This window comes from Camarhynchus parvulus, chromosome 3 (assembly GCF_901933205.1).
Source record: "Camarhynchus parvulus chromosome 3, STF_HiC, whole genome shotgun sequence".
Taxonomy (NCBI): Eukaryota; Metazoa; Chordata; class Aves; order Passeriformes; family Thraupidae; genus Camarhynchus; species Camarhynchus parvulus.
Genome location: NC_044573.1, coordinates 94,550,905 through 94,574,650, shown reverse-complemented (window position 1 = coordinate 94,574,650; position 23,746 = coordinate 94,550,905). Strand labels below are relative to the sequence as shown.

General features: G+C 44.6%; 1 protein-coding gene across 17 annotated transcripts in view; it reads left to right on the top strand.

Annotated features, from left to right (window-relative positions):
• The first annotated feature begins 3,049 nt into the window (after positions 1 to 3,049).
• The window catches only part of RIMS1 (regulating synaptic membrane exocytosis 1), a 316,106-nt gene continuing 295,409 nt past the window's right edge, over positions 3,050 to 23,746 (top strand). For all 17 annotated transcript variants that reach the window (XM_030945482.1, XM_030945475.1, XM_030945480.1 and 14 more), the window contains exon 1: positions 3,050 to 3,467. In XM_030945482.1, coding sequence (XP_030801342.1) covers positions 3,304 to 3,467 — 164 coding nt within the window. In that variant the 5' untranslated portion in view covers positions 3,050 to 3,303. The remainder of the gene's footprint in view (positions 3,468 to 23,746) is intronic.

Sequence of the window (23,746 nt, the reverse complement as noted above, 5' to 3'; positions counted from 1 at the left end):
TTTAGACATAAGGAAAAACATTGCCAAAAGCCTAAGAGAGGTGAACCTTTCCATCTGCTCAACACTGTTAAAGCCACATCTGGAGCGACAATTCTAGTTTATTGCTCCCCGACACAAGAAAGACATGGACATAGAACAGCTAGTCAAGTGAAAGGCAAGGAAGATAGTTTAGGAATTGGAGCATGTCATATAAGGAGAGGCTGAGAGATGGAACTAGTTAGCCTAGAGAACAGAAGGCTGAGAGGCATCTTATAGATGTGAGTAAATATCTGATGGGAGGATGAAAGCAAGACTCAGTCAGGCTCTTTTCAACAGTGCCCAGTGCCAGAGCAAGTGGCAATGGGTAGAAACTGAAATACAGGGGGTCTTGTCTGAACACAAGAAAACACTTTTTTACTATGCAGGTGACTAAGCACTGGCACAGGTAGCCCAGAGAGGCTGTGGAGTCCCCATCCTTGGAGAGACTCAAGGCCATCTGGATGCAGTCCTGAGCAACCTGCTCTAGCTGACCCTGCTTGACCAGGTTGGCTGGACCAGATGTCCTCCAGTGGTGCCTTCCAATCTGAATGTTTTCAGCAAAACAGTTTTTGTCACAATATTGGCTTGGTGCAAGTCTACACTCTAACTCCTGTAACTTTTGAAACCGGTATTCTGCAAGAGTTTTCAGCTTTCCCTTTTAAGTTATAAGAAACTATATATAAGAATCTATACTCTTTGTATTCATTTTGTATTTTCCACAGAGCAATAAGATTTCACGTGCTTGACCCAGTATAAAGCAATTAACACAAATACAGAACAGATATAAATAACTGTGTCAGTAATTAATAAGCAGAAAGTTGAGCAGGATAACCTCATGTAATATTTTCTTCATAAAATTATCTTGGAGACACTTGCATCTTATGGTCTTAGACCTTTTATATTTTGGTTAGTTTGTGCTTAAAGCTGTGATTCTTGAACACTAAGGCCATTGCTCTAGTGAATGCAGTTACTTGAGCTACATCCTTTACTTGGCATATGTGGGACCCCCCCAAATTATCTGAAGGATTGAGTATGGACTACCTCTAACAACATGATCATTATGCCTAGTAGTACCATTCCAGTCATGTTTTAGTTATTTCTGATACTAAACATATGGTGGTACTTCACCTTCTCCTCATCATCTTATTTTTTTCAGTCTTGCTTCCTTTAGTAGAAGCTTCCTTTGCTTCCTTGAAGTGGCTGCTTGTTGTTAATGAATGGATAAATTCTTCAGCACCAGCCTGTTACATGAAGGCTATCTTCCCTGCTGGTCACAGATGGTGGGAAGTGATTTTATTGATTTGTTAGTACTTAGCTAGAAGGATTACATCTAGCAGTAATAATGTGGCCAGGCCCTGGGACAAATCACCACACGAGTTAGTAGAGGGTTTGTGTCTTAAACTGAGGGTGACATTATTATATTTACCAGCCTTTCATAGTGCTTTGCTTATTAACACCGCTGTAATCTCTTCTGAGCCATCTGTTGGTCATTCAAGTTTCTGTTTCCTTCATGTGCTGGAAAAGTTGGGAGACTTCAGTTTCTGAACTGAACTTGGACATTGTCCTACTAAAGTTCTGGTGGTAACCACAGTGCTTATTATGTTTTTTCTTTATAATTTGTGTCATCAAAATTGTGTCCTGCAGAAAATCTCTTGGGGGGACACAGGCAGATGGCCACAGTAATTCCTCTCAAATTCAAAGGGTCATGAAGGTTCATGGCTTTCAGAATTTGCATGAGAGGTATTAGTATGGCTGGGAGAAATCTGGTCCCTCTCCCTATTCCAAACCTAGCAAATTTGGCAGAAAGAAGCATTGAACACTGCCAGTATAGATTTTTTTTCTCTTTGGTTTGTGCTCATCAGTTGATCTCTCTAGAAACCAGAGCTGTTTCCATGCTGTGACCTCAGCAGAAGCACAACTGAGAGGTCTTAAGTATCAGCATCTGTTAGCGGCAGCTCACATTTTACCTGAAAGTGCAGTGTTCTCTGTATTTTAACTTTGCATTTCTAAGTAGCCTGAATGATTTCATTCACTGACAGGCACATGTGTGACCAGAGAACACTTCAGAGCTAGAGGCATGAGCTTTTGGCCAGTGGATTACATGAGATGATCTCCTGTAGAGAAAAGCTGTTGCATTCATTACCAGCTCCTGAAAATGAAGTTACTCAGAGCTAGTAGACCAGAAACTGGCAGGGAAGCGATCTCTGTCGGGACATGACGTTTTGTTTCACTGTGCACTAACCCCTCAGTTGAGCAGTCGGCACCGTGACATGTTTCATTGCCAGTTTTGGCGGGTCACAGTAGTTAAAACATGGGTCTGATCCATAAAAGTGTCACCCGCATGGGAGGTGTGTGTAGACCATGGCATGGGTGGCATTAACGGAGTTTAAGAAGCGTATGAAGAAAGTGCTGAAGCGTGGGACTCTGAGGAAGGGAGGGTCGAGCGGTGACAGCGCTGGCTTAAGGCAAAAGGGCTGCAGCTGGGGCCAGCACGGCTCACGCCCGAGGGCGCGCCGGCAGCACTGGGAGCCCGAGGCTCCCCGGCGCCCCAGCCAGCCCCGCAGCAAACCCGCACCCTCCTCCCACGGGTGGCCCTGCCTCGGGCGAGCCTGCAGCCCTGGCGGGAACCCGGGCGAGCACCTGCGGTGAGGAAACCTGGAGGAGGACGTGAGGAGGGCGGCGGTGCCGGGGCCAGCGCCGCGGCCGTGCGGCCGTCGGGCCAGCCCGGGGCGCGGCGGGGAGAGAGAGGCGCGGCCGGCCCGGGTGCCCGGCGCGGCCAGGGGCAGGGGCAGAGGCAGCGGCGCCGCGCCTCGGACTCCGCCTTACCGGCACCGAGCTCCCCTCCCTCCCTCGCTCGCTCGCTCCCTCCTCCAGGATCGCAGCGGCAGAACATCGCGGCGGCGGCGGCAGCACCCGCCCTTCCCGGCCGGCCGGCGGCGCGCACCGCCCCCCGCTCCCGCACGCAGCCGGCCGGCGGCGATCCGGAGCCCTCCGCGCCACCGCACCCCCGCCCCGCACGCCCACCGCCGGGAGGATGGGCTGCGGGCGGCGGCGCGGCAGCCCCTGAGCTCCCCGAAGCCGCGGAAACAAAGGGAGCGAGCAGCGGCAGCACCGGGCCGGGGTGGATGCAAGCAACCATGAAAGGCTGGGTCTCCGCCTCCTCCGCTGCTGCCAGAGAGCTGCCGGCTGCTGCTGCTCGGAGGACTACCCTGTAAAGGGGGCGGAGGAGAGGCTGGCTGGGTTCACCGTGCAAGGTAGAAGGTGTAAGGGAGAGGCGACAAGAAAATGTCTTCTTCGGTGGGGCCCCGCGGCCCTCGCCCGCCCACGGTGCCCCCCCCGATGCAGGAGCTGCCCGACCTGAGCCACCTGACAGAGGAGGAGAGGAACATCATCATGGCAGTGATGGACCGGCAGAAAGAGGAGGAAGAAAAAGAAGAGGCCATGCTCAAGTAAGCAGACGCTAGTCATTCATTCATTCAGGCACTCATTCATGCACCGATCGCCTGCGGGCGGTGCGGGCGCTGCCACAGCGGGAGCCGGCCGGTGCCCGGAGCCGGCCGGCTTCGCTCTGCTCGGCGGGGCTGGCGCCGCGGAGCCCCGGTCCCGCTCCGCTCCCGGCCCGTAACTTCCTCCTCCCCCACCCCGGGCAGCTTCTCCCGAGGCAGCACCGCCGGGGGAGCCCGGCACGGCGGGACGGAGCGGGACGGCGGCCCTCCCCGCCCCGAGGGAGCCGGCGGCACAGGGCGGGCGGAAACCCCGACACGGGGGTGAGGGGCGAGGTGGGATTCCTTTGGGGTCCCCAAAACCCCGCCTCTGCCAGGAGGGGCCGCTGGGTGGGGTTTCCCTCCGTGCCGGAGCCTCCGCGGCGGCCGTGCTGCCCCCGCCTGGCTCGGCCCCCGCTGCCGCCCGCCGCGGGGCCGGGGCGGCTGCCCCCGCCCGGCACACCCCCCGGCCCCCGCTCCGCCCGCGCGTGCCGCCGGCCCCGGCCCGCCCGCTGCCGGCTCCGGGGTGGGCAGCACCGCACTGTGGGGCAGCAGGGCGTCCGTAATTAGGAAATAGATGGAATTAGTCGCACTGCTCATTCCAGCGGGCGGGCGTGCGTGCGTGGTGGCGGGACGGCGGGGGAGTGGGTTTATCCCGCTGCCGGCGGCACGGGGAGGGTGCGGGGAACGCGGGGTGTGGGTAGGTGCCATGTTTGGAAACCAGATCCTCACAGCCTCTTTTGAACCTTTTCCCTCACCCCCTCGTCCCTGCCAAGCATCGCGTGTGATCACATTTTTTAGCCTCCTCCGTCAGTCGGAGGCTTCAAACGTAACGTTGCTGAATCGCCTACTGCGAGTGATGAGAATAAACAGATTGGAGTCGTGGCCTGTGGAGGAGAATCACGGTTCCTCCTCTTGTGACAGCCCGTCAGGCCTGCTCGCTCCGGGCGGGAGGTGGTGGGAGAGGTGGCTGGAGCAGTGCGAGCCTCTGACGCCACGCAGACCCTCCGTGCCACAGGAGGTGTATCCTTACCTCACTGCCGCCTGCTTGCGTGCACCTGTGCTCGGAAGGGATGCGCCGAAGGGGTGACGTGATCTGGGTGTTTCTTTGGGCTGCATCGGAAATACCCACCTGAGCCATGCGGGTGCCAGCGCGTCCCCACGCCTGGGGACCCAACCCCGCAGGCTCCCGACTTCGGCCCCGTACGCCGTGCGTGGTGAAGCTGGGACAGCGTTTTTAGTACAGTGTTGTCCCTGTCCCTTCCTATTCGTTCTTGATTCTGATTTGTACAGGGGCTACTAGAGATCCGTGCAATGGTGGGTACTGAGGCCCAGCTGCCCGCGCTGTACTGGCTGGGAGCTGTCCGGGACTGTGGTGCTTGGATCTCAGTTCGAGACGAAGAGTTCAGTTTGCTGTTGCAGTTCATTGTGCTTGGGGTGTGGCTACCCTTGGAGGTGGGGTGATTGGAATGAGAAATGTTCTGTGGGAATGCATTGTGTTAGTCACTCTGGGGAAAATTGAGTGAAGGATCCCTCCTCAGTTTCTATTAATCAGAAAAAAATTGAATAAAGGAATAACTCAAAGGCTCTAAACTATATGTATCCTTCTGTTCCTTGTCCTTCAGCACAGCTACTTCTCTACAAATATTTAGCTTTTATTCTATGAAGAAGATTACTGGTTTTGTGATGGTGTTGTAGAGGAATACTGTAAATCTTACAGTGGGTTTCCATTCCTCAGCCCTACTTTTCTTAACATTGGGTAGAGAATAAATTTTCCTCCTTTTTTCACTCCCCCCCATTTTTTTCTTTTTCTTTTTTTTTTCTTTTACATTGGTGTTTCTGAATTCTGGACTGAAACTTCCTTTCCTATGAGATTATGGGAATCTTCAGCAGTTTCACTAAATGAACTTAGGATGCTTAAAATATAATTTTTAGAAGAGGGTGAAAATGGTGCTTTGTGAATTCAACTAGAAATTATATTATTTTCAAAGGTTTGTAATACCCAAATTTCAAAGTCTATTTCCCTACAAAAGTTCTTTCAAATAATGAAAATAACAATGTATACTCTCCATTGGCCTGAGAAATTGTGATTTTAAATAGATTTCTGTCATTATTTCAAGAGCCAGAAATTAAGGGAAAATACATTGGAAAACTTAGAAACCTGTATACTCGTTTTAGCTATATTATTAGTTTGTAAAAATCAAGCCACAGCATATATTTTTTAATGGGTTATGATTCAACTCTTAGAGAGAGCCACTAGATTTTCTGAGGTTTTGCCTTTTTGGTATGCTGAGCACTTACTTTCTTTTTGGGATAAGTTTTACACACCTTTCCATGGAGTAACTCTTTTTAAGACTGGAAATTTGACAAGAATTTGCTTCCATAATTTTATAATGAGTTATTACAAATATACAGCAGCGCTATCAGATGACACAGCTGTATTATAAAAGTCAGATATCACCACCACCCCTTCCTATTATCTTTGTTAAAAGATTTTCTGATTATCCAAATGTCTCAACAAAACTGCCGCCAGTTTTCATTAAAACCACCTGGTGGAGAAATGTTTCCATCTGTAACACCCACATGCAAATCTGTAATTTTCCCTGAAAGTGAAGCTGAGAATCAGTGCTGCAAACTAGGCTACCTTCAATCCTGAGCTGATCAGAGGCCGGATATGTGCTGTCTCATGAATCATAAGGGCTAAAAAGGGTGCAGCATTTCTCTCCTGTTCTGGATGTCCTGATAGCAATGAAAGTTTCTAAAACAGTACTTGTAATTTTCCTTTCCAGCACTCCCCATAGCAGAAAACAATAGGAAGAAATAGTGGTTAAATGACTATATTCTTCACACAGTGGTGATAAAATTGTGGATCCAGGGGAATTTGAAGTGCTTGTATGAGTGGACTATATGGATTTCAGGAGAAGTGGAAGCAGCTAGGGTGATCGGTAGAGGCTGTGTCCCTCTCCTTTGGGTCGGTACCTCTCTGTTTTCCTGACCCCTGTTTCTGACTGAGCTAAAAGCCTCCTTGGAAGCCCTCTCTGCCAGTTCATGCTGACATCAGCGTGTACCGCAGCGTGCCAGCCGTGAGCAGGGTGCCCTACAGGGGCTGTGGGCGCTGAGCTGCTTTCACTGCCTGTGCTGGAGCATTACAAACACATCCTTCCCTCTGAGACCACCTGCTCGCTGCTTTCCAGGAACTTGCCCTATCTGTCAGTTTGTTGGTCTGCTGAGTTTCCTTCAGTTTCCTTCCTAACAGAGCTTGTCACCCCCCTAGGATAAAGATGTACATCTTATACTGGCCACAGTGACTTTCTTTTTCTAGACACACCTGGTCAGTGGCAGGAACCTTGTCTTCCCTGCATACTTCTGATATCAGATTTCACACTGCTGTGGGTGGTGTTTGTGGAAGAGGAACTCTTTGCTGTCCTATGACTTGTTGAATACCATGGAGTAATGTGTTAAGGAGTTTGGGCTTTTCTGAAAGTTCCTTCTTTGGCATGTTTTACGAACAGGTGTTCCTTGGCTTGAGGAACACTTTGCCATTAACTGATTGCCTTGAAATTACCTTCACATTCAAAGGCAAGTTCTGCATTCCTTCTGTAACAGGGACAGTGTCACTAGGTATTCCTGGGACCATATCCATGCCTTCATTCAGTGAACTGTGATCCCAGTCTTTTGCATGGCACCGAAGACTCAAATCCAAATAAACACTTCGATGCTTGCCAGGCACTAAGTAGAAACTGAAACCTCTTCAGTGCAGTCTCACAGTCTGGGAGTAGGAATCAGGTCTTCTATCTCATCTTGGAGCTTCAGAGCTTTGTGTTTTGTTCCTCTGTGGCTGGGAGAGCATCACTTTCCTGTTTGCTGCACCTTTGAAAACTGCATGGAGAGCAGTCCATTGGGTAGATGGGGCTTTACCATGGTATGCTCAACTCTCATCCACTCTTGTTTCACTGTTTCACACTGACTTTGCCAGATTTTGTGCATATCTCTGAAGACTGTAATCTCTGTTATCTCTTTTAATGGTTCTTGGCCTTAGACACCCAAGCTTTTGCTTTTTTTGTATGAATAAATGTTTGCATAGAACAGTAGTAAAATGGCCTCCTCTGCAGACTAATTCACATGGGAGGCATTTTTCCTGTTTTACTTGTTAGATACTCCTGTAGCTGGAAGGGAGGAGTTTCATGTTGAGTGGCTGATGTCTAGCCTGAAGTCCAGATATTGCCCAACAGGTGACTGATGTGACTAAAAAATTGTGAAGAAGCATGAAAGGGTAAGTTTTCAATGAGACTGAAGAGCAAAACAAACCATCATTTGCAAAAGTGTGTATGTGTGTAAAATTGAAAGAAAAAATAGTTTGAAGATTTAGAGTGTACATTTAAGCACTAGATAGCCTGAGACAACTACTTTGCTTGTGGGTATAAGGTGCTTTGAACTGAAAAAAACACAGTTATGTACAGCAAAGTGCAATCACAGAGAAATCACAGAATTATATATATGTGTGTACTTAAGATGAAGTTTGCTTATATGTAGTTGTGTGCCTTATCTCATTGGGTTAGGCAACTACCAAGTGGAAACTATGGCAGCTGAGAACACAGCCAGTTGAGTTCCAGTTCTGTTCAAATTTTGGCCAGTAATTAGGAAATGGTTCCTAGTTACCGTGGCATTCATTTGCTGGAGCAAACTTAAGAAGGGGTAAAAGCTCTTGCTAAGCTTCTGATGGGACATAAGAAGGCTGTGAGATTGTTGGCTGAGGTAGTGGCAGTAGTAGGAAAGTTAACTAGGACACAGGAGTTTAGTAGTTTTGTAGTTTTGTAACTAACTGAGTAGCTTCAGTAGAAGGGTAGCATGTACTTGGAATCTTCCCATTTTAAAAGTTATCTCAGGATTTTTCATGGCAGTTAATAATTAGGGGAAAATTGATGCTAACACCCTATTTTGACCACCTAGTATGGTACACAAGCATAATTTTAATAAAACTCAAATCTCTGGAATCAACAGGGATATTGCAGCTGCTCATCTTTCAGGGCTGCCAAATCCTGGTCACTTGCAGTTGATGAGAATATCTGTTTCAGGGTTTGCAAAGTAACTTCTCTATAATTCCCTTGGGGCACCTGGAAGCTTCCAGCCTTCACTAGTGTTTAACTGAAGATTAACCAATGACCAGGAGGCTTGTGCTCTCAACCAGTTTTCTGGAGACCGTGTCTTTCCTTCTCCCTTTCTAGCTCTTGGACCTCACCTAACATGGTCAGAAAACATTGAATACTGCTCAAAGGGGCAGCTGCTGCCATCCTCATTTTGTATAGTACCTACGGGGAACAGGAGGAAGTATGGTTCCAAGACCTTCTTAGCCTGGATGCTGTAAGTCCCCGGTAATAATTGCTCTTCCATAAACAGCAGGGAAGGAAGAAGTAGGATCATTCTTCCTCCTTTCGGTTGAAACTGGGCCACTTTCCAGAAATAAAAGTGAGAGTGAGGGGGCCATCTTGAGGAAGTCTGGCTTTATCTTATCTTTAGATTGAAAGGTCGAAAGCCTATCTTTAATTCCACTGAGGAACAATGGAGGAATTGAGAGTTCTGGGAACTGGTTGTGCATTTGGCACCAAGGAATTAAAGGATGAAATAGATAAACAATACCAAGACTCTCTCCTCTGATTCAGCCTCACTCTTATTTATTCTTTCCATGGCTGCATAAATCTCACTTTCTCTGCAGCGGAGCAGGAGGAATGGAGGCTTCTGCTTGAGAGCCTTTATTTCTTCCTTTGTACTTAAAGCAGTTTGGAACTGCCATGTTTCAGACCCTATGGTGGTGTAGAGAGCAGAGTGCAGGTTGCTTACTGTGTGCATGGGTATTTTAAGCTCCTCAAATCACCCAGAAAGACTGTTCAAATATTACCTTGCACCTCTTCCTGGCGGTGCCAACTCTGATCCTTACACTCGAGTGTACAAATCCACGATGAAACAATTTTACTTCTAGAGATTGTCTGGTACAGCCCCCTACTGAGTGCAGGGCCACCTGCAGCAGGTAGCCTGGGACCAAGTGCAGGTGGCTTTGGAGTGTCTCCCAGGATGGAGACTCCACAAGCTCTCTGGACAGTCTTTTCCAGTGTTCAGCTACCTTCACAGTAAGAATTCAGATGGAACTTCCCAGGTTTCAGTTTGTGTCTGTTGCTTCTTGTCCAGTCACTGGGCAAGTCTGGGAAGAGTTTGGCTGTGTCTGCTTTAGTCCTCCCCACTAGGAATTTACACATGTAAAAATTCTTCTGGGTCGTCTTTCCTCAGGCTGGACAGCCCCACTCTCTCAGCTTTTCCTCATGTGATGTGCTCCTGTCCCTTGTCTGTATTTATGACTCCTTGCTGCACTGGCTCCAGCATGTCTTTCTTATATTGAGGAGCCTAGAAGTAGATTTATCATCCAGACGTGGCAGAAAGCAAAGATCATCACTTTCAGTCCAGGACAGCCCAGGATGGCATTGGCCTTCTTTGCTGCAAGTGTGTGTTGCTGGCTCACGTTCAGCTTGGTGTTGACCAGGAATTCTCAGTTGCTTCTCTGCAGAGCTTCTTTCCAGCTGGTTGCCTCCCTGGGATTTTTCTCCTTGTGCAAGACTTGTGCTGGATGGTTTCAGGCTTACAAGAGAGACCAGTATCTAAATATGTTCTCAAATAATTCAGAGAAAGGATTGTCTTAGTCACTCCCCACCCTTTCCTCTTTACTGCCCAAGGCCTTTGCTCAGAGAGGACAAGAGAGAATTTGAACAGTGCAGAAACTGTTGTGGCCTTTTGGCCAATGGAAGCATCAGAAAGAATTTAACAACATTTGAAGCTTCAGGTTTTCATCAGTCTGAGAGGGCACGTATGGCCGTAAATATGTTTTGATAAAGCAGACAACTTGTGGTGACCTCAGAATTGCAAAGAGTGTTTTCATGACTTTGAGGGTATTTCAGAGAATTCATAGTGATTTTTTCACTTGAGGGGGGACTGATTTTTTTAAGGAGACAGGATTTGAAACATATTCAGAATTGAACACAGTCACTAGCAAGGCAATTATGAGGCAGTCATTGACTGATCTACTGGGCAGCCATCTCAGTGCTGAGGAGGAGCAGGAGACTGTCAGCAGACAATAGCAGATTGATAGGCATTTCTTAAAAGCTACAGAAGAACGGGAGGTGATAGGGGATGACAGACAGCAATAAACATTCCTACCATCTTTTAGACACAGGTTTCTGACGGGCAAATGTTGAGCTTTCGGAATGTCTGAGGTGCAAACTGTTGTCCAGAGCTCTTTTCTGGCCCCAGTTGAAGTGGTTTTATTGGAATGCACAGGGCGTTATTGCTGCGCACGCGTCTTCCCACATGATTCTCCACTTGATGCAAGATTCTGCCGGAGCTTCATTGCCAGCTTTGTCTGACATTGCAGAAATACTTTCTAACTAAGAAGTCTGTCATTCTTCAAATTCAGGGCATTATCTGTGCCCTGCAGAAGGGTGAAGACAAAGACTGTGTGAAAAAACATGATCTCTGGGCAGGAACTTCTCAAAGTACAGAGTTGTTATAAACCTTATCTTAAAAGGAATTATGTAGAAGAGGCTTCTTCTTAGAGGGGGAGGGTACTATCCTGATGTTTATTTTTCTGGAAGATAGCAGAGGGAGAACAGCATTAAGAGAGATTTGAAATTCTCAGTCTCGTCAATACCCTTTTATTTCTGAAGACTCATACAAAGAATCTTTTGCATCCTTGGGTAGGAAAGCATCTCACAAAGATGTAGCGTGCTTCCTTCATCAAGCAGTTACTAAGCATTTTAAGACTTGAGATTAATGCCTTAAGAAAAGGCTATTTAAAAATCCTTCTGCCCTTGTATTCAAGCTTGTTGAAATGCAGGCATTATTGAAGGTGGAAAATGACAAAACTGAAATTCTGTTCTGGGTTGCCAATAGTTAGAGCCAATTATAATTTCTAGCTCATTTTACCTTCTCCTTCGCTCTACCCACTGGTGGCTTCTGCATTTGTCTACTCCCCTGGGCCTATCAGTTTTAATTAATAGATGTTAGCATGCAATTATGTTTTAGGGGAAAAAGCTTGCGTGCCTATAGTCTGAATTCAGTTCCCAGCAATGATAAAACATGTAAAAAAATCTTATGTCATTGGTTACAAACACAGAGTGAGTAGTTTCATTCTGCTTTTTGAAAATACTTGCATAAATTTACAATTAATGAAATTATTTCCACCTCACCAGATTTAGACCTCTGTATGATTTGCCTCAGTCAAATCCAGGTATTAGATCTGTAAGGATGCAGATACCTTATCAGATATCTCTATCTGTCAAGAATTACTGTTGTTTTACCCCTTATTTTATACTTCATAGATATGGCAAAATATTATGCAATGTTTATAGTGTAGTTTAGTTTGGGAATCTAGACAGTAAATTTTAGTCAGACTTACTTTTGATATTCACAACAAGCAGCAGAAAATAATACAAATATGAGTCTGATTTAATGGTTTCTTAGATAAGACAATTGATAGGATAGCGTTGTAGTTCTTTGTACTTAGAACTGAAGTAATGATCTTCAAAATTTGATTGCATGTCAGATACTTATGTCCAGAGACTTTTAAGCAAGAAAGCCACGTTCCAAATATATTTTCTGGCACTGTTACAGAGGCAAGAAGAGCTAGTTGCAATTTTCAGAATAATGACACACAAAACTGTTCATACAGTTGCCACTTCAGAGTCATGACGAGACGCAGCATGATGAGTAGCTGTTTCCAGACAGTTCTGGATTGAATTAGAACACCTATTTAGGTAAAAATTTCAGAGTTTCTTCACATTTTGTGTGTCTCATTTTCAAAGTTAGGACTTTGTACACTTTGCCTCTGGTAAGCACTGTTCATACTATTGAAGATAAGGGAATGTACCTGTCTGTATATGGAGTTTTTTCAGATATCTGTAATGAAAACATAGTGTTAGAAATCTCCTAATGTTTTCATCTGTCTTTCCCATTTTAAGGCCTCCTGGAGTCACTGAAGAGCAGTATATGCCCTGAGAGTTGCTTTTTGATCAGGGATGAGCCCAACAGATAGAGCTACACTTCTTAGTGATGACTGTGGTGGATTTAGCAAATTAACTGTTTCAAATAATGAGGATCTGAGGTGTAACCAAAAAATAATTTTCTGTGTATTTTGGGCTTTAGATAAACACTAACTTCTGGTGAATTTCTAGAATGCTTATTTAAATGCCTTGTTTCAGAATGCAGTTATTTGAAGATCCTAAATTGAGAATTACTTTTCAAACTTCATTATGTGAAATTTACTGGGACATTGGTCATGAAAGGAGCACAGCCCAACAACACTATTTTAGTGTAAGTGCTATTATATTGCAGGGTACTACTTTTAGCAAGAAGCAGATCACTCTATTTGTTCTGAAAATTGCTAATGGAAGTCTTCACACGCTTGAACGACCCAAGTGTGAAGAGTCTTCTCAAGTGTTTCTCTAGGTTACCAATACTGCATACTCTGAATTGATCAAAGTATTTATGTATCCAAAACTCTGTCTACATCTTATTCTAGCAGGTCTAATAAAAGAGCATACATTTTTTTGAACTTTGTTTGGACTGTGAGCTTAGCGAGCACTAAGAATCTTGTAGCCACTGCTCAGGAAGATTTTGCCTGCATTTTTGTAAAATATATATTAATTTAAAAGTCTTTGAATATACTGTGAAGAGTTCAAAATCATATCCATAAACTAGGATCCAACTTCTATTGATACATCATTCTGTATTCCCTTCCCAGATACTTAGAAAATCTGTGGTCCTACACTATACAAACTATCCAAAGTTTTCACCGTGAACTGCTTACATCTGTGGTTATTAATCATGTTAAAGATTAAATATTTACTAATAGGATTTTGCAAGAAATTACAGTGAAGCAGTTTATGTAAGAAAAGGCCAATCTGGGAGCTGAATGATTGAATATGTTTACTTGTGTTTTGTGCCTTGATTTTTTAGTGTAACTGTTTTCTTTTAGTGATTCCATTGGTCTGAGAAAAAGCATCAAGACCTATGCAAAACCACATGTAATAACTGTCTGAGCTTTCTCATCTGTTGCTTTGCACAATTTCTTTAGCACTTGCAAATTCTAAGAAAGCAGAGTATTTTTAAATTTATATTCATTATTCTCTACATTTTTAATTAGCCTTGTATATGAAGTTATAATCAAAGTAAAGTCATTGCACTTTTGCTTATTTGTAGTCTTAACTTTAGAATCATTTTGACATTTGACATCAAGAGAATAAATTTCGTACTGATTAAATGATACTGCATGGATTTATATGAAAAATGTGAAAGCTTGAGCAGTAAAATAATGTGAAAAAGCTATAAGTATTTTAGTTAATTTTAGTGATAAGTCTCCTTGGTACTTGTTATTTATTGCAGAAAGTTTGACATTGCATGACAAACTTCAGCTGTACAGTTTAGTGTTCTGCTGGTCATGTGTTTTTAGCTGTAGACATGGAACATGAAGGCAGTTGTTTGATGGAGCACATGGAGCATAAGCTGAGGCAGTTTGGAAGAAAGGACAGAATTTATAGGGCTCTAGATCATCCTAGGTTAACTCTATTGATTTTGGCCCGGGATGCTACCTGCAAAGTGTCAGGGTAATGGGTTTGCATTTTATGGATGAGAATTAAAAGAGGTTTTATATGTGTATATGTGCTTGTGCCTAAGAATATGGAACTAGGCTGTAGAGAAATATGTACAAGTTGCTTTATGGACTTTAATTGCAACATTATGTTGCTTAGTGTTGCTGTAAACATGTGGAGTACATTAGTGAAAGTTGTTAAAGAGCTGAAAGTTGGACAGTTTTGCTTGCAGTCATATCTTAAGGACGAGTGACACTGTTGCTGCCATGGACCAGCAAAACATATTTCTGTGGCCCTGTGTCTCCGCTGAGTTTATTACCTGTGGTGACTCTCTGACTAGAACAAGTCTCACTGGAAGCACATCTGGTAACTGAAGTAAAACCAAAGAGTTCTTCAGTCTGTTGAAATGGGATACCCTTGTATAAATCTTGTGTTTTGCAGACCGAAGCACATTTTACTCAAATGCTTCCAGTAATTGTTCAGTTACACTCCAAGCCTTACATAGAAAGTAAACCTAAGAAAAGTGAAACCAAGGCATGGCTACCTGCTTTTCTGGAAAAAAAAAAAACAAACAAACAAAAAAACCAAGACCAAACAAACAAAAACTCCAAACAAAAAACCACCCCACTTTATTTATCACTGTTTGGAAGTGTATCGGTATTTTTAAATTACTTTGTGTTCTGCATACCCCTAACTTCCTGCAGTCTTAATAGTGTATTTTGTTTTCCTTGTGTTTCTCCAAGAAGATTTTTTTCAATATACTCACAGAAAGGAACTGTATTTACTCGAAGGTGGAAATTGCAGAATTATATCAATTGATTCTGCTAGTGTATATGTAAAAAGTGTGTAAATTCCTTATGAGATTAAATGCACAGTACATTTTTCTTGTATTTCAGAGCAAAATTAGATATTGATTTTTTGATGAGAAATCTATTCTAAGAATATAGAACCTCACTAATATATTATGATTCTTGTATTTTGTGTTTTTAAATGATATTATATTGATTGTTGTTTTTAAATTTAAAAGCTCTCACTTTTTCAAGCAAAATATTTTCATAATTTATCTTGCAAAGGGTTTTTATATCTTCATTAGCTTAAAACAAAACATCGCCCCTTAAAAAGGTATTTTTCAAACAATTATCCACTCACTATAAAAAATCTATCAAGTTCTTGGGAGTCAACTGCTCAGTTCAGGGATTCAGCAGGAATTTACAGGTTTGTTCACTTGTAACCTCCCTTTTTCTGGTGGGCCTGTTTCAAGTTCTAAGCTTGTCCCTGTCTGAGCAGGTTTAAGCAGCTCATGTAGAAAAGGAGCTGGGGACTTCTGGTTACATGGATGGTGAGACAATGCTCTATCTTTCATTCAGCCAAGGTGATCTGATTCTTTCTTTCTTGGTTTTTGCTCTGTATGGGATCAAAGGGAAAAACCTGAGATTTTGGTGATGTAAAGTAAAATTAATGACGTGAACAATATGAGGGAAGAGCCTTGAGGAGAACAGCAGCAACAGGAATGCTCCTTGTTATAAAGGGGATTTGCCCTCTTAGTTTTTTACAGGGTTTGTAGTTTGGGAGTGCTTTCAGCTCTATCCTTGAAAAATTAATGTTTGTGGGTTTTTTTTCTGCCTGCATATAAGTGTTTGCCATATTTCTCTGAAACCAAGATGTGGACAGAGTGATTAATGGTTTTTGTCCCATTCTGTTTAGATTACTGCAAGGCATTGAACTGGGATTAGCCTTGAAACTTCCTGTTGATCTCATATTGTACCTTTTTACTTTTCTCTTTGCTTCCTATTACTTCTAATCTTAAAACAAAGCTTTCCTTCCCGTGTACTGGTAGACTAAGACCACAGAAGAAAGCCTTATTTAAAGTAGAAAAGGCAGGTAACTTCCACATACAGCTCTAGTGAAGAAGACCTAAATTTGAAAGTTTTCTATGAAAGCCAAAGTCTGATGAACTTTCTGTGAGGGCAGGTCACTAGTTATGTGGAAGTTGCAGGGGTGGAAAGGAAGTAGTCCTCCTGGCAATTTACTTAATGGTGTGAAATACCAGGTGTTAAAATTTGAAGACAAGCACTTGCATGTCTGGAATTCATAAATAAACCCAGAAAATCAATAAGTGACTTTGGCAACTGCCACCCTTTTGACTCCTTTGTCAGAGGCCAAGAACTGAATGAACAAGAAAATGAAAAGTGTTTTCCCTGAAGGAAAAGGAAAAGTTCATTTTCCTCCAGGCTAAAGTTGAGGCGACAGAGAGTACTGGAAAGCTTTTATTGCTGTGTGCTCTGCTGGGTTCACTGTGGCTGGATGCTGTGTGGCTACCAAAGCTGCTCTGTTGCTCCCTTCCTCAGCTGGGCAGGGGAGAGAAAATATAATGAAAGGCTTATGGGCCCAGATAAGGGCAAGGGGAGATCACTTAGCAGTTACTGTCATGTGCAAAACGGACTCAGCTTGGGGAAATTAATTTAACTTACTGCCAGTCAGAATCAGAGTAGATTAATGATAAATAAAACCAAATCTTAAAACACCTTCCCCCACTCTTCCCTTCTTACTGGGCTCAACTTCACTCCTGATTTTCTCTATCTTCTCCCTCAGAGCAGCATAGGGATTGGAAATGGGGGCTGCAGTCAGTTTATCACATGTTGTCTCTGCCATTCCTTCTTTTTCAGGGGAGAACTCCTCACAGTCTTCCCCTGCTCCAGTGTGGAACAGATCATCTTGAGTGCCATCATGCAGTGCATGTAGGACAACGAGGGGATCAGGCCCCACCAGCCTGGGATTAGGAAAGGCAGGTCCTGCACGACCAACCTGGTCTCCTTTAATGACCAGGTGACCTGCCTAGTGGATGAAGGAAAGCCTGTGGATGTAGTCTACATGGACTTCTGTAAAGCCATTGACACTGTCTTCCTCTGGAGAAAATGGCAGAGCACATTAGCTAATGTCTGTCTAAGCCCATGGCTTAGACAGGTGACCTCTTATCGGGGTTGTCATGGTTTGATGCTGGCACAATGCCAGTGCCCCCATGAAAATACCTTCTCCCTGGTTTCTGCTGTGAGATGTGACCAGGAATAAGCAAAGCAGGCCTCCACTTAGAAATAAAGAAAAGAAAGCTTTATTAACTACACTACAACTATATATAAAAAGGAACACACACAGGAAAAATGAAAACCTTGCAAATACATTTCCTCCTCCCCCCACCAAATTTCCAATACGTCCATCTCCCAAATCACCGGCTCTCAGTCCATCACCACTCTGTAGATAATCAATTCTCAATTCGTCAAGAGGAGTCCTTCTTGTGCCATGGTGTCCTCTTCCTTTCATGTCTAGTGCTCTCACCACTCTACACGGACCAGAGCTGCTTCTAGGGTTGTCTTTTAAGGATGCTTTGTCCCGATCCAAAAAGGGCACAGTCTCTCCTCTGGGACACCTGTTCCCCCCAAATTTTTTCACCCCCTGGGGCCGAGGGGTACAAACACTGAACCCTCTTGGTTCTGAGGCATTGCCTCCCCCTGGATGCAGTCTCTGTATCACAAGGAACCTGGTTCTGTCCATGGCTATACAAAAAGAGTCCAGTATAAGCCACTCCATCATCTCTTCCCACTAAGATTCTTCTCCATTCTTCCAACATCTCTCTCACTTGCCCAGACCTTCATCACTTGCCCATTTCCTTCTTCATCCTCCACTCCATCTTCCCTCCAGGAAAGGTCAATGCTCTGCAAAATTTTCATTGTCCAAAAAGGGGTTAAAAGCTCCTACAAGCGGCCGGACTTCTTCTCGGTGCCCCCCTTCTCCGAAGGCCAAGGCCGGGCTGTGCCGACAACACGATATCAAATTTCAAGGTAACAGTCTCTCTCTCTCTCTCTCTCTCTCTCTCTCTCTCTCTCTCTCTCCCTCTCTCTCCCCCTCAGGGGAGGGGAGGGCCTGCCTGATACCTCCCGGTGCTCCTCTCTCTTCTGCCCCTGGGCCAGGCCTTCCTCCCATCTCTGTCCAAGGCCCGGCCTACCTCACGGCCGCATGGCTTTCCTGTCCCCCCCACCCAGCTGGCAGCTGCGACGGGGGGGACACACACGAACACTTTTCCCACCGGAAACCAAAGAGAGCTTCCCGGGGGAGAGCTCTGCTTTTAACCCCTGTGTTCTCAGAGGCGTATCCAATGCCCCAGTGGCCAAACCAGGTGCCAATATTAAAATCTGAGCACCCATTGGTGTGACTACAGCATCCCAGAAAGCCTACTTCCTGTCAGGCCACGTCAGGGGTTAAAACTGGCAGGATGGCCAGGCTCAGAGGGTTGCGGTGAATGGAGTCACATCCAGCTGATGGCTGGTCACTGGTGGTGTTCTCCAGGACTTGGTACTGGGGCCAGTCCTGTTTAATGTCTTTATCTGAATGAGGAGATTGAGTGCACCCTCAGTAAGTTTACAGCCAATGCCAAGTTGGGAGGGTGTGCTGATCTGCTGGAGGGCAGGAAGGATCTGGACAGGCTGGATCCATGGGCCAGAGCCTACTGTACAAATCTCAACATGAGGGCAGGAGCTGGGTCCTGCTCTTGGGTCACAACAACCCCAAGCTGGGCTACGGGCTGGGGGCAGAGTGGCTGAAAAGCAACCCAGGGAAAAGGACCTGGAGCTGCTGGGTGACAGTGGCTGAGCATGAGCCAGTGTGTGCCCAGGTGGCAAGAAGGCCAATGGCATCCTGGCCTATATCAGCAATAGTGTGGCCAGCAGGGCCAGGGCAGTGATTGTATCCCTGTACTTGGCCCTGGTGAGGCCACACCTTGAGTCCTGTGTCCAGTTCTGGGCCACTCACTACAAGAGGGACATTGAGATGCTGGACTAAGTCCAGAGAAGGGCAACAGAGCTGTGAAGGATCTGGAGCACAAGTCCTATGAGGAGTAGCTGAAGGACCTGGAGTGTTCAGCCTGGAGGAAAGGATGATCAAGGGTGATCTTATCCCTCTCTAAATCTGCCTGAAAGGAGTTTGCAGCCAGGTGGGGGTCGGGCTCTCCTCCCAGGCAATCAGCGACAGGATGAGATGATGTCAAGCCGTACCATGAGAGGTTCAGGCCCATGAATTCTTCCATCAGGAAGAATTTCTTCATGGGAAGGGTAGTTAAGCATTGGAGTGAGCTGCCCAGGGAAGTGGTTGAGTTGTTGTCCCTGGAAGTGTACAAGAAAGGACTGAGTGTGGTACTTAGTGGTAGGGTTTAATTGACAGAGTGATATTTAGTATAAGGTTGGACTCAGTGATCTTGGAGGTCTTTTCCAACCTTAATGAGTTTGTGATTCCATGATTATCCCAGCAGCAGTAACACTGACACTGATGGGCTTGGCCTTGGCGAGTGATGGGTCCATCTTGGAAGGCAGCTGGCATTGGCTCTGTTGGACGTGGGGAAGACTTCGAGCAACTTCTCACAGGAGACTCTGTAGATCCCCAGCTACCAAAATCTTGCCACACAAACCCAATGCAGTTCCATATTTTTTCAGAATCTAGCAGTCTGCAAGTTTTTTATACTGTGAAGTTAAGTCTTTCTTATTTGGTAGCAAAATATCCTTAGGAGAGCTGCATGTCAGGGCTGTCAGCATCCTATTTTTATTAGTTCCCAAAATATGTTTTGTTTTATGTTGTAAGCCTGAAAAGTACTGCTAGAGTTTGTTCTCTAGAAGACAGTTCAAATCATGCCCTATAGTATTATGGTTCTTCCCAGCTGAATTCATAACAGTTTATAAAGTTATAATATATGATTCTTTATCTCATACTGTATTTTTCATTAAGGCTTTCAACTTTACTTACCTTCCAGATGTTTAAATCATGCTGGTTACATGGATATTTATTACATCTATTTCTGACTTATTGCATACAGTGTATCTAGGGCATCAGAGTTCAATCTGTAATATTTTAGGAACATGTGCAGTTTTTCTTTTTCCTCATTCCAGGCATTATAATCATATTCTTAATAAAATAAAATCTTAGCCAAATCAAGCTTAGTTAAGGAGCCATTCTTAACATAATAAATTGCATTTCTGTTTAAGGTGAGCTTCCTGGAAAATTGTAAGGAAAATGCAGTGTTGTTCAGTGCAAATGTCATGCTCAGTTCATAAAAAGTTGCTGAGAGGATAAACTGCAGTCAGTGTTCAGAGATACAAAGCACTGTCCAGTCGTGGCAGAGGGTATGTCTGCACTGTCCCTGGGATGTGGTGACAGCACTGAAACTGTGCTGTTGTTTCCCAGGAGGGCATTTGGTTGTCTAAACACAGCTGGTATTTGAGATGTCCAATGGTACTACTCCTTGACTTTAGGAGTGAGGACTGGGTGGGAAGCTGGTTGCTATTGTAAACCAGGTTTTGTAGCTGTGGGCAGCAGGGAGTGGAGGGAGCCTGGAAGCAGGCATTGGATTCTGGATCTGACCAACAGGGAGCTCCCTTGAACCCATCCTGGGTATTTCCCCAAGTGGAAGTGGTTCCCAGACCCTTCATGTTTCATTGCGGGACACAAACAGCAGTGGCAAAGGTTTCAGCTCAGTCACTGATTCTGACTGGGATTTCAGACCTGTGCAGCAGTGTGCCACTTTCTTCAGATCCCTCCTGCATAATTTTTGAGATCACTATCTTTCCTTTGGGAATCTTTCATTTCGCAAATAGTATTATGGCTGTTGAGGCCAGAACACATTTCCTTCCATGAGAAGCAGTACCTTTTGAATGTAAATTATCATAAACTGCCATCAGTGAAACTGAGATTCTTTGATAACATCTTTATTTTATTGCATTGCATTAAATGTAAGCTTCATGTTAGCTAAAGTGTTTTAAATGCCCTCAGAAGGTAACCACCAGATTAATGAGAAAAGTCTGCAAAACAGTCAGCGTTTTGCCTTGTGCTGGCAAGGCTATTCACTAGAAAAGCTGTGGTTGCTTAGTTGCTATGGGAGAAAAGAAATGAAGAGAGAGGATGAGAGTGCAGTCGTGGCACTGTGAGGGACAGCAGGAAAGGGGAAAGGACACAAGTAAGGGGGAAACTATAAGAACGTACCCGTCCCTTAAGGCACAAGAAGTAGGACTCTGAGGCCATTACAGGCAGTGCTGTGGGAATCAGAAGAAGACGAATATATGACACGAGCAAGATGTTAGGAGAAGGCTGGAATTAGCTGGGATGGGAGTCTGGAAGTAGGCTGTGAGTGCTGCAGCTGACTATATGTCTAGTACAGAACAAGCATAAAATAGCATTTCTTCACACTGAGAACTGGGTAATGAAAAGTGATGGATCCTCTGGTAGCAGACCTGGGACTTGCTTATTTATGTGTCTGTTTCCCTTTGGGCTTGAACTGGAGATGGTTAAGCGCACAAATCAGAAGGAGGTGAACATTTATTTTCAGTGTGATAATAAATAAATTAGAAGGCAAGTAGAAAACACAAAGGTTTAGAAATCCTCAGAGTGTAAGCCAGCCTCAAGACTGTGAAGAGAAGGGTCTGAGTCATTAGGTTCAGACACTTGAGGCTTGGCAGAGCTGCTTTCGCAGATCTCAGCAGGCTCAGGTGGTACAGCAAGAGCATCTGGAAACACAGGGTAGTTTGACCGAAGAAGAAAGTGCACTAGTCAGTTCATTTGAATTCAACATTCCCAGAAAATAATAATTTCATAGTATTATCTGACTACTCTTTGGCTGCCCCATACCTTCTCACTAAAAGATAGATCCACATAGGAGATCTGGTCTGATTTAAAAAAAAAGGTTGGTTAGGTCTCCTTGTTTGTAGCAGAGCACTTGGAAACGAAAGCTCAACCACATCTTAGAGTTCCTAACCTGATGGTAGTAATCCACATTATTATTTTTCAAAGCAATTTGCTATGTTAATTCAGTCTCAGAATTTTGGATCTTTTCTGAAGCTCCAGAATTGGCTTTGAGTACTTGGAATTTGCTTTAATCTTTTTACTCATAAGAAGAATTCCCCCTCTGTTTAAGAAAGGCCCCTGTTACCACAGGAGCTGTATGATGGAGTTCATAGAAGTGCCCTGAACTAGGAGATTACCTTCCTAACAGAGTAAGCAGTGAGGAGTGAGATGAGATTTAAAGAAAGTAGATCTGTTTTGTTAGTCTCAGGGTTTATAGGCAGGGTGCCATGTCCCCTGCGTCTGTCCAGCCGTGTCATCTCCAGCCTGACATATTGGAGGTTATGTGCATGTACATATTAATCTGTGCAGGCTCAGTGCCTGAGGGAACGGTGTGTGTTTGTGTGTTTTTGTCTTTAATTAAAGGTGGCATCTCTGCTTATTTGGGTAGGTGAAGAATGGAGCTAAAAAGAACTGATTAAATAGAAAGAAAAAAGGAGTAAAGGATGTTGACATTTGAGGCAAGTACATCTAAAGCCTCCGCAAGTGAGGAGAAGGGTGAATAATGGGGGCCAAAGAGTTCCCTGTACAGCAGAAACCCTAATCAGGATGTGTAAAGGTCCCTGCTTTGCTAAATCAGCAGCTGCTCTTGGCTGGGAAAACTCCTTAGCACTTTTCTGTAGTTCTTCCCCAGTACAACACTCTGGTGTGTAGGGATACCTCTGATCCCCTGCAGTGTGTGGAGGTCTTCTGGTGTGTGTGTGGCTGTGCATATGCCTATCATATATGGGAGTTAGCATTAGAAAACTTGGCTCCAGCTTTTCATATAAACCACATAGGTGCATAATCTCATAGGCTGCACAGTGTCATTTGGGGTGAGGAAGCATGCTTTAAGGCAGCCTTATTTTACTCCTGCTTTGGTATCATGGGCCTGGTTGGCCACTTCCAGCACTGATCCCACCACCTGGAATGTCTGGCTGTTCCTCTCTGGATTCTCCCCTGTAGTACAATGGAAAAGGAGTGGAGAGAGCATGTAAGTCCTGTAGAGGTAACATAGAAGTCTCTGCCTTGATCCTGCACTGTGTGATCCATCCTCTGAAACAGATGGAAACAGGAGGAGGAGCATTTCCAGCTCTTTACTGCCTTTTCCCCTCCAGTGTAGAAACTCCCATTTGGCTACACTATGAATCTCATTTTTACAATTAAAGATTGCCACACAATACTGTGATTAACACATAACAACCTTGACTCTCCTGGGCTGGTCTAGCTCTTTCTTTTTTAGATGTTGGAAAAAGTAATGAGTTTTCCAAAGTGATGAGAAAGAGATAAGCAGTAGTGTTATCTTGTATCTTGGCAGCCAGAAGATGGATATGAAGAAGCAAGGAAGTGTATCAGTGCTATATTTGGGAGGAGTGACAGCAGGACAAAGTCTTGGACTAAACTTCAGTTTTGGTTGTTTTGAATGACCTTAAGGATTATAGGATGTGGACTTCAATATGAAACAGGTGTCTGCCTCAGTGTGCTTTATAAGGCATGCACAATGAAATCTCAAACTGAAATAGATGCAATCATGTCTTCATAGCTACACAAGCAAATGCTACTGTTCACAGAGTGCTGCTGAGCATGTGTGCACTTGTAGAAGCAGCAGCTCACCCCCAGAAAAACCCCCTGCTCCTGAATGTGGGATATTCATTAGCAGAAGAAAAAAGAAAAGAAAAGAAAAGAAAAGAAAAGAAAAGAAAAGAAAAGAAAAGAAAAGAAAAGAAAAGAAAAGAAAAGAAAAGAAAAGAAAAGAAAAGA